Source organism: Alosa alosa, chromosome 16 (assembly GCF_017589495.1).
Source record: "Alosa alosa isolate M-15738 ecotype Scorff River chromosome 16, AALO_Geno_1.1, whole genome shotgun sequence".
Taxonomy (NCBI): domain Eukaryota; kingdom Metazoa; phylum Chordata; class Actinopteri; order Clupeiformes; family Clupeidae; genus Alosa; species Alosa alosa.
Genome location: NC_063204.1, coordinates 14612639 through 14627905, shown reverse-complemented (window position 1 = coordinate 14627905; position 15267 = coordinate 14612639). Strand labels below are relative to the sequence as shown.

Genomic DNA, 15267 nt, shown 5'->3' with positions numbered 1-15267 from the left:
TTTGGGTCGTCTTTAAATGAGTTCCAGCGCGCTGGAAATGACTGTGGGCTCAGGCAGGCGATGCTTTTGAAGGCCTTTATTAATCTCACAGGCAGCCCATTACTTGGCCCCATGTGACCATGCCAACAGGAACGGGCCAATCAGCATCACCACATGGGGTCACATGTTATTTGTTCTGGTCAGTGATTTCCACAACTAACATAAATATATAGAAAGTGCAATAAACGTCTCATGAATATTAGTAGTAGTAGTAGTAGTATAATAGTAGTTGGAAGTTCTGATTTTGTTTAAACTGCGAATATTGACTATATGGAGACCATTTAAATACTTAAAGTGCCAAACATCACACATAATAGGACAAATTAAGATCAGTCAGCTGTAAATAGCAGAGGGCAGCCTTGGGAGACAAACATCCACATTCCTGATCACTCCAACAAACAAACAGCAACACAATAATAAAAACATGATTATAAGCAATTATAACATTATTATAAGCAATTATAACACACACCATTTCACGGATGATCACACGTGCACTAACTCTTCTATGACCGAGTGGTTGAGTTTTAAAAGCTGAGGGCATAAGCTGGGTTGACAAAGGTAATTCAGGCTGGGTAGGGGGGGGGGGCTCAGGCCTTCATGGGTGTAAACAGTCCAGAAATGAGACGTTAGCAGTGTTTAAAAAGCAGACTGAGGGTGGGTGGGTGAGGGGAGGGGGTTGTAAGGGGAGGCTGTGGAAGGCTGGGGACATCACGTAGCACCGGAATATTCCCAAACCCGCTACTGCGAGTCCGTGTCACTTTGGATCAAAAGTGTTTGCTAAATGCCAGTCAACGTCAGTTTGGCGTCATGAGTTGGGATGAAAAGCTAACTAAGAGGCTCTAGACATCTACAGTAATAAGACATCATGTGTCTGTTTAAAAGGTGAACTCAGGGGCACTGAGGAGCTGAGTGACATGAGCTACTAGCTGATCTAGTCACTGTGAGTGTGCCCTGGTCTAATAGTGATTAGCTACTAGTTGATGTAGTCATTGTCAGTGTGATCTGGGCTAACAGTGATTAGCTACTAACTGATCTAGTCATGGTCAGTGCGCCCCGGGGCTAACAGGGATTCATTTTGCTCCCTGGCCCAGTCAGACTCCAATGGAAGCGCTTAAGATCACAATGAAGAGAGGGCACACTGGGCTGGCAGTGCCAGGTTAAGACGGCAGTGGGGTCAGAAAAGAAAAGGGTAATGTAATGGGTTTGAAATACTGTGTAACTGCGACTGTGTATCTGCGACAATGCTCTTCTATTGGCCTGTGTGTATTCGATACAGCAGCTCCTGTGGTATAAGTATTTATTACTTTGCGTCAAAACGGTTATGTCGTCACATCCTGTTGCTATTTCTAGGTCTTTTTTTTTCAACTAAACAACCTACACATTACCCATTTGAAAGCAGAGATAGGTTGAGACAGGGCTGAGAGGAGGGGTAGCAGGGGTAGATTTGGACAGGCAGGGGGGCAGATTGAAAAGTGCTTAAAAGTGAGGGTATTTAGATGTGAAACTCTAGATGCATGCTGGAGAAAAAGCTGAAGGAGTTTCAGAGGTGGTTTTCAAAGCTGTGAAGGGCAATCAGGTGGTTTTAAAAGCTGGGAAGGGTAATAGGGTGGTTCTGAAAGGTGAGACAGACATATTTGGATTTATTTAGGAAGCTGAGAGAGCAAGCATCAGGCAGGTCTAAATGGCATGCTTTGGATGGGGAGCACACGCTGGTGTGACTCAGACATACACTGGGTGCGATGGGGTGGAGGGGGTGTGGGTCTGTACAGGATAGGATGCAGAGAAGGTGTGACCAAAAGAGTTCACCAGCAACACACACACATACACATACACATACACATACACATACACATACACATACACATACACACACACACGCACACACACACAAACACCCCCAGCCCACACTAGCTCTACACGCTGGGCTCTGGCACATCTACATAGAAAGTTGGTCTTGGGAGAGCAGAGCGCAGGATCCAGAAGCCACCCCCGTGTTCGAGCCACTGCAGACCCTCACTGCTCAGGTACCGATGTGTCTTCTGTATCTGCCCCTTCCGACGCCCCTGGGGTAAGAGAAGAGCAGAGGAGATGTACAGGCTCAGCAGAGGCAATAGATCTGGACTGATCACACCCCACCCCAGGAGGCCACAGGCTGCCCCAGTTTGGTGTTCAGAAATAACAAACAACTGAAACAAACTTTCAACAAACGAGAGGAGATTAACACATCTTTACAGGTGGAGCTGAGCTGCTTATGTGTTTACTGGTTTAGGATCTGGTTTATTTAATTTACATTTGTATATACATTTTTGTAAAGTTCCTTTGTGTCTTGTTAGTGCAGTACACAGTCAGGAGGCTATGTATTAAACAAAGACACTGATAAGAGTACTGATGAAGTAAAATGGAAATGACTGACTAACTATCTCTACAAACATACTTTTGGCTTTTCTCACCTAAGAAACTAACATGGAGACTGAACATAGAAATAAATGTCACATGCCCATTGGACATCATGGACATTGTGACAAGAGATCATCCAATAAAAACACTTGATGCTGTGCATATCACCATTGTGTGTGTCTGTGTGTCTATCTTCATGTGTAAGGCTTGCTCTCTCTCGTTCTCTCTCTCTCTCTGTCTCTGTCTCTCTCTACAGGGCTTGTGCTCATTCGTTACAGCTGTCCTGCTCTCCTCTATAAATTAGGCTGCCTGGACGCCGATGTCTTTTTTGGTCCACTGTGCGTCTGAGATGGAACACATCCTTTTTGTCTCGGTGAGAGAGAGAGAGAGAGAGATATAGAGAGAGAGAGATGCACCTGTGTTTAAAAATAAACCCTTCATCCATAAGCACTTAGCAACCAGGAACCAGAAACTGGGTTGATGCTGTTCAGGAGAGAATGCAGCGGCGGGTGGGGCAACCAGCTGGCCAATGGTAATGCAGGAGGGGGTATGGTGTCAGTGTGTGTGTGTGTATCTGTGTGTGTGTGTAAGAACAAACACTAATGTAGGCCTCATAAAGCTCACACAGGGAGAAGGTCAGTCTCCATTGTTGCCCCACTTTCCACCTGACGTCAAAATGGCCGCCCTGTGAGACTCGCCCCACCCTGGGCTGGCCTTCTGGGTCATTCTGACTGAACTGATGTGATGCATTCAAACCTGCTGCAACTGCTATTCCCACAGAACAAACAGAAGCAAACAGAAGAAAAAGGAAATGAAAGGCCAGAGGTGGCCAGTGCTGTAGGGACCGTCCTGATGAGCCTCTTCGAGGTTGGCTCCTCCCGCTGGGGAAGTCAGATTTTACTGAGGAGGATCCGCTGCGGTTTGCAGGGCAGAGCCATCAGAGCTTCATCAGAGCTTCATTATGGCCAGCAGAGTTTCATCAGAGCTTCATCAGATCTTCATCAGGGCTTCATCAGAGCTTCATTATGGCCAGCAGAGTTTCATCAGAGCTTCATCAGAGCTTCATCAGGGCCAGCAGAGCTTCATCAGAGCTTCATCAGAGCTTCATCAGGGCTTCATCAGAGCTTCATCAGATCTTCATCAGGGCCAGCAGAGCCTCATCAGAGCTTCATCAGAGCTTCATCAGCTTCATTATGGCCAGCAGAGTTTCAGCAGAGCTTCATCAGATCTTCATCAGGGCCAGCAGAGCTTCAGCAGAGCTTCATCAGATCTTCATCAGAGCTTCATCAGTGCTTCATCAGAGCTTCATTATGGCCAGCAGAGCTTCATTATGGCCAGCAGAGCTTCATCAGCGCTTCATGCTCTCTGCTTAAGGACAGATGCTCTGTGGTGAATGGCATGTGCAAGCGCGGCTGTACTGTGTGGTTATGAAGACGCTGATCATAAATAAGTGAGATGGTGGAAGACTTCAAGGGTAATTACATCAGAGCTCTGAGCGCGCAGTACATCAACTGGAATGCTAAATTAGGCCATTAGGATATGATTACACTTAATGTACATGCAAGCCATTTAAGGAGTCTGTTCCTTTGGTTCCTCTTCATTTATGTGTGCTAAATGACAAGCTATTAGAAAAATATTAGAAGAAATGAAGTGTGTGAATGTTAGTGTGTTATTTTGGCGGTTAGGCTCGAAGTTAAAATTCAGTGAAATTCAATCCATAACATCCACTCAATTCATTACCCACATCCATGAAAAAGAAGAGCTGAAAGTCGATTGTAGGAGGATGTTTTTCACATTTGCTTCAGTCTTCAGGGACTTTCCAATTAGAATCACTCTAAACTCAGGTTCTATGTAATGAAATGATCAGAAAGATATCTCTAATATATAACTTCTTCTATAAGTACTTTGAGCACTTTAATGAAGATGAATAAATGTAGATGAAATGAATAAATAAATATTTTTTTCTGCTTTGTTTGTATTCTGTGGAACCTTCTGCTGTGTGGGTAATAACCTAGGTTCTGACAGGGACAGGCTTCTAGATGTTGGAGGGTACTGACCTGCGTTGCCCTGGTTACCATTGAGAGCCTCTCCGCTGCTGCTCACTTCCTCTGGCTTGTCATCCTTATCATCCTTCATCTTCTTCCTAGTCATGTGACCTCGGAAGCCGGCCTGTATCTTGGCGGCAGCGCGGTTGGCCTCAGGGTCGTCCAGTGGAATGTCCAGGATGTCCTCCTCATCCTGAGGCTGGCCGCACTCCTCCTGTTAATCAATCAATAAATCAATCAATCAATCAATCTATCTATCTATCAATCAGTCAATCTATCAATCAATCAATCATCCTACAATTGCCCACAATCCTGTCAGCAAAGTCAATCAATACATTAACCAAACAATAAATCAACCAAACAACTAATCACGCTGGAGCTGGCTGCACACCTTGTGCCAATCTAACAATAACCGTAACACTGATCACCAGATCTGTGCCATTCATCAGTCTAGTGCAGGCAAAACAAGCCACCTCCAGCTCCCATGAGGCACCATTGCCTCTGCCACAGGAAGCTGAGGACACTTTGACTAGTACTCAAAACGTCTGCACTCTCATCCTGTGGTAATAGGACGGACTAATGTAGTATTATTTCCTATCTAAGGTCCTCCTCCTCTGCATTGTCACTTTGAATGAAAGCATCTGCTAAATGAATAAATGCAAGTGTAAATGTTATTGCGTTAATGAGTTCCCGTGAGTTCCCATGAGACACCAGTGCTGGGATCTGCCAGTGGCATTAATGAGCAGAAGGAGTGGAGTGAGCCCCTGACGGAGTAAGCTGCTGCTTTCAGGACATGCGTGGGCACTCCGCCTCCGCTCTACCTGTCAGTGCCTCCACCTGTCACCAGATCACACACACCTGGCTGCCAGAACCACAAACACCAGAAAAAAACTAAGCCGAACACACACACACACACACACACTGTCTTTCTCTCTTTTTCTCTCACTCTCTCCTACACACATTCATGCTCTCTCTCTTTTTCACACACGCACCGTTGACACACACACTTTCTGTCTCTCTCTTTTCACACCCATACACACATTCTGTCTACTTCCCTAAGTGTTGCCTCCCAAAATGCAGCTGCTCTGTCCCTTGCATGCACTCATCCCAAAGTCGCCTGGAAAGGGAAGACACTTGCATGTGTGAGTTAGTGGAGGCGACAGTGGTATGTGTGTGTGGGTGGGTGGTGTGTGTGTGTGTGTGTGTGTGTGTGTGTGTGTGTGTGTATTAGCAGCTGTGAGCAGCAATACAAGTATGTCCACTCTGAAACCCCCCTCTGGAGTGGGAGTGTGACCACCCACTGCAGAACAGCACGAATGTGTTTGTTTCAGCTGGCACTGCTTAGAGCTGTGCCCACACGCCGTTATCTCCCGGACACACACACACACACACACACGCACACACATGCCCTGTGCCTATCCTCTCCTCCCCTTTCCCCATACGGTCATCCCACGGCCCCAGAGGAGGCTCAGAGATGTCACCCTGGAACGAACCACAGCTCCCGCTCCCACAGATCCACACACCCACACACACAAAGTTCGAGGCTCGCTGACCACTGCCTAGCCACAGCTGTGGCACAGCTACACTGGAAGGTAGCCCCCTCTCTGGTGCTCTTCTGATCTATAACTACAAATACCTCTTCTGATGTATAACCATGGATAGCATGGAGAGAAATGTGCAAATTATGTTGATGCTGGTTTACATTATTAAGGACAACATGCATGTTTGGCCTATTATCCTTTCAACTATATAAGAGGTTAAGCATTTCACATCAATTTCCCCTAAATACAGCAGGTGTCCAATCCCAGAGCATAGATCTTATTTGGATAAAATTACGTGGAAAACAAAACTAATAAAAGTAAAAGTAATACACTGGATTATTTGTCGCCAAAGCATGGGAAACGGTGGAAGAACTAAAAACCAAGCGAGTTTTAAAAGGTATCTTATCATACGCTCAGTCGCGCCTTTGGAAAAAAAAGTTTTAAATGCGGGATCAAAAGCGGTACTACTTACGATGTGACAGTCCATGATTCCACACCTGGCAGGTATGCGCGTCAGGGTATCGGCACGGATATAGCTTACTGTCCTTGATCACAAGAAAAACGACATTCGCGAGACTGTCCTCAACACAAATGAATCTCACCCTCTCGCAAACTAGCGCGACTGCAGCGCGCATGAGAAGGAGAGAGAGAACGAGTGAGTGAGCGAGAGAGAGAGAGAGAGAGAGAGAGATAGAAAGAGAAAGAGAAAAGAGATTAGAGATGACCTGATTGTATTTGTGGATCACAACTGTTAACAACTAATCATTGTCATGCCCAGTTCAATTCGAGCCATCAATTAAATGAAATCGAATGGCAAAGTGTGATTTAAAATGATGGAAATATGTATTGCCTCTGTGCGCGCAATTAGACAATGAGTAGCCTAACTTGTTGATTATTTGTCAACAAACTCAATTACCAACATAAATTAGCCAACACAAATAAAAAGATACAAGAGAACATTTGACAACAAGTAATAACTAAAAGAAAAGAGCTACACAATTGTTAAACAAGGCCAATAGCCAAACGCAGCTGTATCTCCCAAGCGCTCAAACAAACGGCTGCTAAAATTAACAAAATAACATGACAAAGGCAAACAGCTCTGGTGGTGATGTGGTTATTATTACAATACATCAAACAACAGATGATCCAGGAGCGCCGTTTATCAGACAGAGACAGCGCTGCGAGGAGCTAGGGCGCACCGCCTCCACACGGAGTCTCCGGGCAGGCGAGGCGCCGCGCACAGGGACCCGCTACAGCACAAATCAATCTGGATAACGCCCGCATGCCTCTGCCGTCTCTCGTTCCAGCCCAGAGCACTGATTCATCACTTCTTTAGAACAAAACAACAGCATATGAAGCCCATCACACCTGATGCATCGTGCCTGAAAACTAATCAGATATGCGGGCGCTATATAGTGGAGCGCTGGCTAATATGCTGATTTGTGCCAGCGCACACTGGGTGGTTCCAACAATTTAGCCTGCATATTGTTACGAACAAAATATTACTTTGAACAAAAGCGCCAGCTAAATGAATAATGCAGTGCAAATGCAATAAACAAATCTGGCTTCCATCTGAATGAACATGTCTTGCTCACAGTATGAGTATACCTGGCTGGACAGGCCATCTGGCATAGGCCTACCGGGCATTTTCCCGGTGGGCCGACGCACCTTAGAGCCGAATTTAATTTAATTAATATATCTTTTATTTAAATTCTTTATTTTTTTAGTAATAGTATTTTTTATGTTTTTATCTGGTCAACCAATGATGGTCCCAAAACCACGATTAACAAAAACTTACAGTCCAGCTCGCTGCTCTTCACAGTCATGCTGCTGCTATTGAGGCGTTTTTTTTTTTTTTTCATTCAGCTCAGCGGAATCTCAAAGCGGAGGTGACTTTACAGCACAGCCAGAGATTGATGACGGCCATGAATAAGGTGCCTCAGAATAGCAGCAAATTCCCCTGATTCTCCCGAAGTGGATAAAGTCATTGGACAAGACATTTGATATAGGTCACATTAAAATGACCTACATTGCAGGAGGGAGGAGAGAGAGAGGCTCATATAAGTGAGCAGGGGGGGGAGGAGCTCAGACACTACTAGGAAAGAGACATTTTACTAAATTGTGGAATGTTAATGAAGAGAGTGAGTGTGCAGATGAACATAATAATGTGACCACATTCCTGTTTGGTTCCAGGCCTGGGAGGCTTCACTATACACCAATGGTTTTCAACCAGTGGTCCGCGGACTTTGCTATTGGTTTGTGATCATGGATTCGGTAATGTAGTTTCAATGTGGGAATCAGTATTTTTATTCAGTGGTGGTCCTGGGGTTGCGTAATTAGTCAGAATGGTGGTCCCTGGTCAACAATCAGTTGAAAACCCCTGCTATACACTATTAAACCATTACAGCTTCTCACCCCCCTTAAACCACCACATGCCTCCCCCAGTTCTCTGGCTCTGGTGTATCTGCACCGCACCCACACACAGAACCCACACAGCTGATGCTGAACTGGCACAATCCCGACACAGCCCTGCTCCTAAACTGGCACAATCCCAACACAGCCCTGCTCCTGACCCAACACAGCTCTGCTCCTGACCCAACACAGCTCTCCTCCTGAACTGGCACAATCCCGACACAACTCTGCTTCTGACTCGACAAAGCTCTCCTTCTGAACTGGCCCAATTCTGGTGTGATTCTGGGATGACGACTCAGTATTGCTGCTCAGTATTTACCCCCTGGGGACATTAAAGACTCATTAAAGACTATCTACCTCAGGCTGAACTAGAGATGGCTAGGGACTCCCGTGCCATCACTGGGGGCTGAAGAGGGACTTCTTACTGCAGAGGTGAAGACATTAATCCCAACGACCACATGTCTTTTAATCCCCGGTCGTCTCGCACCACAGCAAGAAAAGGAGGGATCGAGCACAAGCATATGTTTCCATGGAAACGCTCTTACAAATCCGTCTTCCTCCTACCTCCCTTGCCACAAATATTTCATATAGAACATTTTTCATGACATTTTGGTGCCACTGCAAAATGTGACATTTTTGTAGCATGCAGTATGTTTTGCCAAATTCCCCCTCAGTTATGAAATATGATCTTTCTCGAAATACACCTGCGGTTATGCTACGGTTATCTAACTTCTCTCTGAGAAAGTAAACATGTTGAGGAGTGTTCCATATGAAAGAATTCTACAAAACAAGCAATTCACACAAGCATGTGAGGGTTGCTATTCTACACTGATATTTGCATTTGGAAACAGAAATATCTTCATACATTCAAAAGAGAACATAAGAGAAGAGAAAATAAACCTCTACACTGTCATGTACTTTACAGCCATAGTAAACACTTCAACTTCTCTGACTCAAGCATCTCATTATCTTTGTTTCCGATATACAACCAAAATAACTAATGATAGTAGAGATTAGAAATAAATTATAATATTTAACACAAACTGTAAATGACTGACACCAAAATATAATCTGGAATATTTTGTGTAACTAGTTTACAGTCCTTTCTTGAAGCATTCTGTGTCTGTTGGACACTGCATAGATTCTCGTCATGTATTGTATGAAAATGTGTGGGCTAGATGATAGGCCACACCAGGACATTGCAAGACTGAGGGTAACCATTCAGACATGCTAGAGAATATTTCTTCTATAACTAAATATCCAAAATGCATCTGACACCGGCACACTGAGTTGTGGAGAAAGCAAACTATTTTGGGGAAGCATTCACTCAGTGTCCCTCAGAGGCAGAGGAGAGGTGGGCCAGCCGACCCAAGCTGATGATCACGACTCGTCCTTGATCTCATTTTTAAGGAAACAAGAGCACAGGTCTTCCACAGTGTTTCATTATCTAACTCATTGCTCTTTCTGAACACATGTTCAGATTGATACCAGTTGGTTGTCAATACCTCTGACGTGTGTTTTACGTCTGGTGAAATGTAAGGGAGATTTACATTTAGAAATGATCTAACCAGTAATATCTTACACAACTTGTCCTAAGCTGGGCCTTTCTGAACGTAGGATTGGTAGGACACTACATGAAGTGATGTAATGTGAAGCACTACAAGTGTGCCCACCTATTTCCCTCTCCCTGGGCATGCATGGGCAATCACAGGGTAATATAAGTGTTTTAGAAATGCTGTCCTCATATTCATTCAATCATGAGGAAACATTACCTTGGGGTCACCTTTGTTTTCCTCCTGTGCGTCACCTTGGCTGTCTCCTGACTGGGCGTGTGGGCTCTTGTCTTGTCCTGCATCAGAAGCCTTCATGTCCTCAGCTGTCTGATCTGAGCGCTCCTCAGCTGACACGGGATCCATGCTGGATTGGATTTGATGTGGTGAAAGGCCAGAGAGGGACAGCGCGGGTTCCCCAGCAGCTCCGGGAGGATCTTTGTCCTCACTGTCCATGTCTGACCCTGCGCCTGACCCGACGCCCTCCTCACTGCCCCCTCTCTGGACGCTCTGCTCCTGCTGAGGTTCCTGCTCCTCCTCATCGCCATCTCCATCCAGCTCCTTATCACAGGCCTCCTGCTCACACTCCTCCTCTCTGGCTTGCTCAAAGACGTCCTGCTGGTTTGGGTGAAAGACATCCTGCTGTTTTGGGTGGGTGACGTCCTGCTGGTTTGGGTGCAAAACCTCTGGATTCTCTTCCTCAGACTTGCTGCTGTCAGAATCAGAATCGGATCCTTCTGGATTCCTCTGCTGTTTCTCCAAAGGTGACTCCTGCCTGTGGCTCAATGGCTGCTCATCACTGACCCCTGACACTGCATCAGGGTCACCATGACCTTTGACCTTTGACCTGCTGAGTGTGTCCGAAGACTCCTCTCTCTGATCTGAGATTATTGCGTGGTCACCCTGCTGATCTATGGCTGGTGTCACATCACACTCGTCATCGCTCCTCTCCGGCAGAGTGGACTCAATCTCAGACACATCCTGTAGGGTGGATGTCAGGGCATCTTTACCTGTTTCTGTCCCATTATCCTCATCATCATCCTCAGGCTTACTCACGTCCTCTGCCTCCACCTTACCGTCTCCTCTGAGTTCACCTCCATGTGAGTCTGCCATTATGTTTCCTTCCCTTTCCTCTGCAGACGTGCTTCCATCCACGTCCTGAGGAGCATCAGGTTTTTCTGTACCTGTCTCCTCCACATCCGACTCTGAGTCTAACCCTGACCCTGCCTCTGATCCTGACCCCTTGCCCTCCTCTCTGTTGCCCTCTACATGCCCAGGCTCATCATGCCCACTCCCAACACCTCCCTCCTTTCCCGGTGCCAGTCTGTCCCCACCACCACCCTCTTGGGAAGATTCCCCATCAGATGCCCCGCCAACCCCCCCTGCTCCCGGTACAAGTCTGTCCCCATCACCCTCCTCACGGCTAGATTCCCTATCAGATGCTTCACTACTGTCTGCAGCCTCTGCCTCAGCTTGCTTGGACGGTTTGACCTCTGAGGTGTCTGAGGCCTGCTGGTGTTCTTCATGGTGACTTTCCACACATGTCTCCTCCTCAGGTCTGACCTCACTCCCATGATCCTCTGGTGTGATCCCACTCCCATGCTTGTCTCCGTCTCCTGTAGGGTGCGTCTCCAGCAGAGTCTGGCTCTGTTCTGAGGAGTCGAGCTGCTTCTCCTCCAGCTGGCTTCCAGAAGCTTCCATTGAGCTGTATTTGTCTACGCTTCCCTGAGACACGGGGTCCTGGTTAGCTTGCAGGCCTCCCAGCTCCTCTGCGCACACATCAACGTTGGCGATTCCGCCGATGGACGCCTCTGAGGACGGCTCCAACTCAGACCTGCAGATATCAACATCAAATGTGTGCATACTGGCCTCCTCATCCACCACCTCCTCCTCAACACCTCCATCTTTGGCCACCTCCTCCTCCTCCTCTGAGCCTCCTCCTTCTGCAGCCTCTTCAGCAGGCCCCCCGCGCCCTCCTCCCCTCAGCTCCTCTGAACTGACATTCACATCAGCGACCCCCCCACTCCCACCCAGGCCCTCTGACAGCAGCTCCGGCTCAGTCGCTCCCTGACCCCGACCCTGAAGCGTGTTGTCCTGAACCGGTCCCTGAACCGTGCTGTCCTGGGCCCCCTCCTCCTCCCAGGCTCCCTGAGGAGTACTGTCCAGAGTCCCTTCCTTCTCCATACTGGGCTCCTGAGGCATACTGACATGGGCCCCCTGAGGCGTGTTGTCCTGGTCCACCTCTTCCTCCGGCTCAGGGATCTCAGGGGAGCCGGTCTCTGCTGGCTGGACTCTGCTCTCTCTAGGCTCTCTGGTTTCCACAGGATCAGGAGCTTTCAGCTTGTGCCTAAAGTCAGCATATTAGAGAACATACATTAAACCTGAGGATGCTAGTGGTTTGAGCAAAAATATTTCCAAATAGAAAGAAAGAAAGTTGTTATAGTTATCTTTATGGTTACCATTCCTGGTGTGAACGGCCCTTAAAACAGAAAACATCACCACGCACATTTATGCATTATGTTTAGCTGTAACTTTCCTCTCAGCTGGCATTAATAATCTTTTCTTATCCTGCTATGGACAGGGTGAAATCATAGAACTGTAGGCACAGAGTCGATGACATTAGGCAGTGGACCATTATCTGATGCATTGTGCTGTACCTTACTCTGCTCTCTAGCAATACAGTGCTCATTAACATACTTTGCTTTGCTCATACTAGGCCAAGAAGAGCACAGCTTTCAAACTCACCCTAACTTCGAGTGTAAGAAGCAGCATTTCAGACAAGTCACACTTGAGTGGCACAGAGACGATTGAGCTCATTGAAAATGCCCAGAAACACTCTGGAGAATATTGCTGTAATTCAAGCTTCATTCCCTGTAGGCGACGTGGCAGGGAATGTGACAGTGTGGCCTTAATTAAATTCCTTGTCAAATATCATCCAACTCTCTGTCCCAGCTGAGGGCTCTGAAGAAGTCCATTGTGTCTGGATGGACATGCCAGCTCAGCTCGCTCCTGTGATCAAGTTCTCTTACAGAACAGCCACAGGTACAGGGTAGCACAGCCCTGTTTGTGTTTGTTAGCTTGCGCTGTCATTCTGTAATATCATCCTTCGTCTTTGAACATTTATGCCACTATTTTCTGCAACCATTATATGGCCTAGGACATATCATCACTATGAGACCAGATCTGAAGAGAACATGTCACACACATACTAGAGGCATGTCAGCTGTCTATATAAAGACATTTTATTTTATTATTATTATTATTATTTTTATTATTATCATTATTATTATGTGTTGTAAATTAAATGTAAGTGTTTACTAATATTAATGTGGTCGTCAGAGATGATGGTGATGACTGCTGGGTTGTTCCTCTCTGCTGCTTCTCTAACTACTGTCAGAATAGCTGCAGCTCTCTCTCTCTCTCTCTTTCTCTCTCTCTCTCAGCAGGAAGGTTTAGTGTGAGACAGAATGGCACTCACTCCAACAGGGCCCTGGCAGCTGTGGGATCCTGATGTAAAGGGGCCTGTTGCGAGAGGACAGAACAAATATCAGCATTGCAATAATAGGCCTACTTTAAAATGCTCGTTTTAATCTTAGCCTGATATTCTAAACACAAAATCAAGACAATGTGGATGACTACTCATTTGAATAGATGTTTTAATAACATACCATTAGGGCCAGACCTGACCAAAACAATATACTCTCCCCAAAGCAAGTGTGTGATCATACTGAAGGAGACCAGGCAGTCTGGTTCCCGTGCCGTCAGGCTCATCTGCCCACTTAGCTTTGGGGTTTTCAGAAAGCGTTTCAAGACTCATCTCTTTATTTTGTATCTAGTTAATTAATTCTCCTTACAGAGTCATGGTTTGTTTATTGTTATGATCATTATAACCATGTGCTGTTGTTATTATTCTGTTAAATTATTCAGTCCATTACTATTATCAGTGTTATTTTAATGTAGTCTATCTGACTTTAATTTAAACTATTATTTATAATGATCATGTAATGTTATTCTGAGTCGCTTTCAGCTAAGAACCATTACCCATAACCCTAACCTGAGCAGGCTTTCCCACCTGCTTGCAGCTGCCCACTACCTGAGACTTACCTTGAGGGAGTACCTATTATTAAACCTGTCCTCCATTCTGGCTGCCCATGATATTGGGTCCTCTCCCGTCTCTGCACAGTCAACATGGGCACACACACACACACACACACACACACACACACACACACACAGATGCATACATGCATGCATTAATGAATAAATTAATGAGTGAGAATGTTGACAAATATGACTCATTTAAAAATAAATAAGAATAAACATTAGGTGCAATTTATGCTTTCAAACAATGAGACTATCTGAGACAGAAGAATACATACTGCAGGCCTATCATTTCTTATACTGTATTACACTGCATGCGATATATTCATCTATAACGTTAATTTCTAAATAAAGTGAGTTGTTATTCCTTTCCTATGCAAACTATTCTATCAAAACTGAAGCTAAGGAATGCCTTTGTTGTTGCTCCCATTGGTTACCAACCATCTCTAGCCTTCAGGAGACTTCTGAAGTAATTGGCCGCGTAGGCGGGGATATCTTCGGGCTGATCTCTCAGCACCTCTCGGGCCAGACCCTCCAGGAGTGCCCCGAACCCTTGGGGCACTCGGAGGTGAGTGTATGAGAAAGGCACAGACATCTCCTCTGACTCCCTCCCGGCGAAGTGATTGAGCACAGCGCTGAAAAGGCTTCAGTTGATTAGAAGAGTAGCAGCTAGCGTTAACGTATCAAAGGCTGGGTTAACTGAAAATATCTGTCTAGCTTTTAACTTTTAGCTTGCACCCCTGTGATAACTAACGTAACTTAGCATCTATCCGGGTCTCTGGTCACTGCCACTGTCAGTTAAGTTTCTGTCAGACACTGTCGGTTGAAGTTTCCACAGGCATACCAGAGTTGAAACCTGGTAGCCTACCTAATTTGTTAAAAATGACTATCAAGCTAACATGGCAAACTGTCCTAACGTTATCCCTTAAGGAGATATCTCCATGGCAACAACATAACCTACAAACTTTGCTGCGGGAGAGAATAAAAACAAACACTGTAATAACTAGGACGTACCTCTTACCCTTCAACGACTGTACTGATTTTATAGACTTTAAATGTTTCTCACAGACAGTTTAATGCTGCAAAAGGTAGTTAATCGCTATTCAGAGATTCGCGATGTTTCCAAGCTGTCAAGGTAATGTGTGTGAGTGAGTGTGTTCAGCCGTTGCATAGCAACTT

General features: G+C 45.8%; 1 protein-coding gene across 1 annotated transcript; it reads right to left on the bottom strand.

Annotated features, from left to right (window-relative positions):
- Positions 1–61: 61 nt before the first annotated feature.
- spa17 (sperm autoantigenic protein 17) lies at positions 62–15267 on the bottom strand. The gene is made up of 7 exons (XM_048267019.1): positions 15103–15267; positions 14530–14723; positions 14092–14162; positions 13466–13509; positions 10210–12334; positions 4497–4698; positions 62–2105 (listed from the first exon to the last, which is right to left on the bottom strand). Exons 2-7 carry the CDS (start codon positions 14681–14683, stop codon positions 2056–2058), a joined length of 2646 nt encoding a protein of 881 aa, XP_048122976.1. The 5' UTR covers positions 14684–14723; positions 15103–15267; the 3' UTR covers positions 62–2055.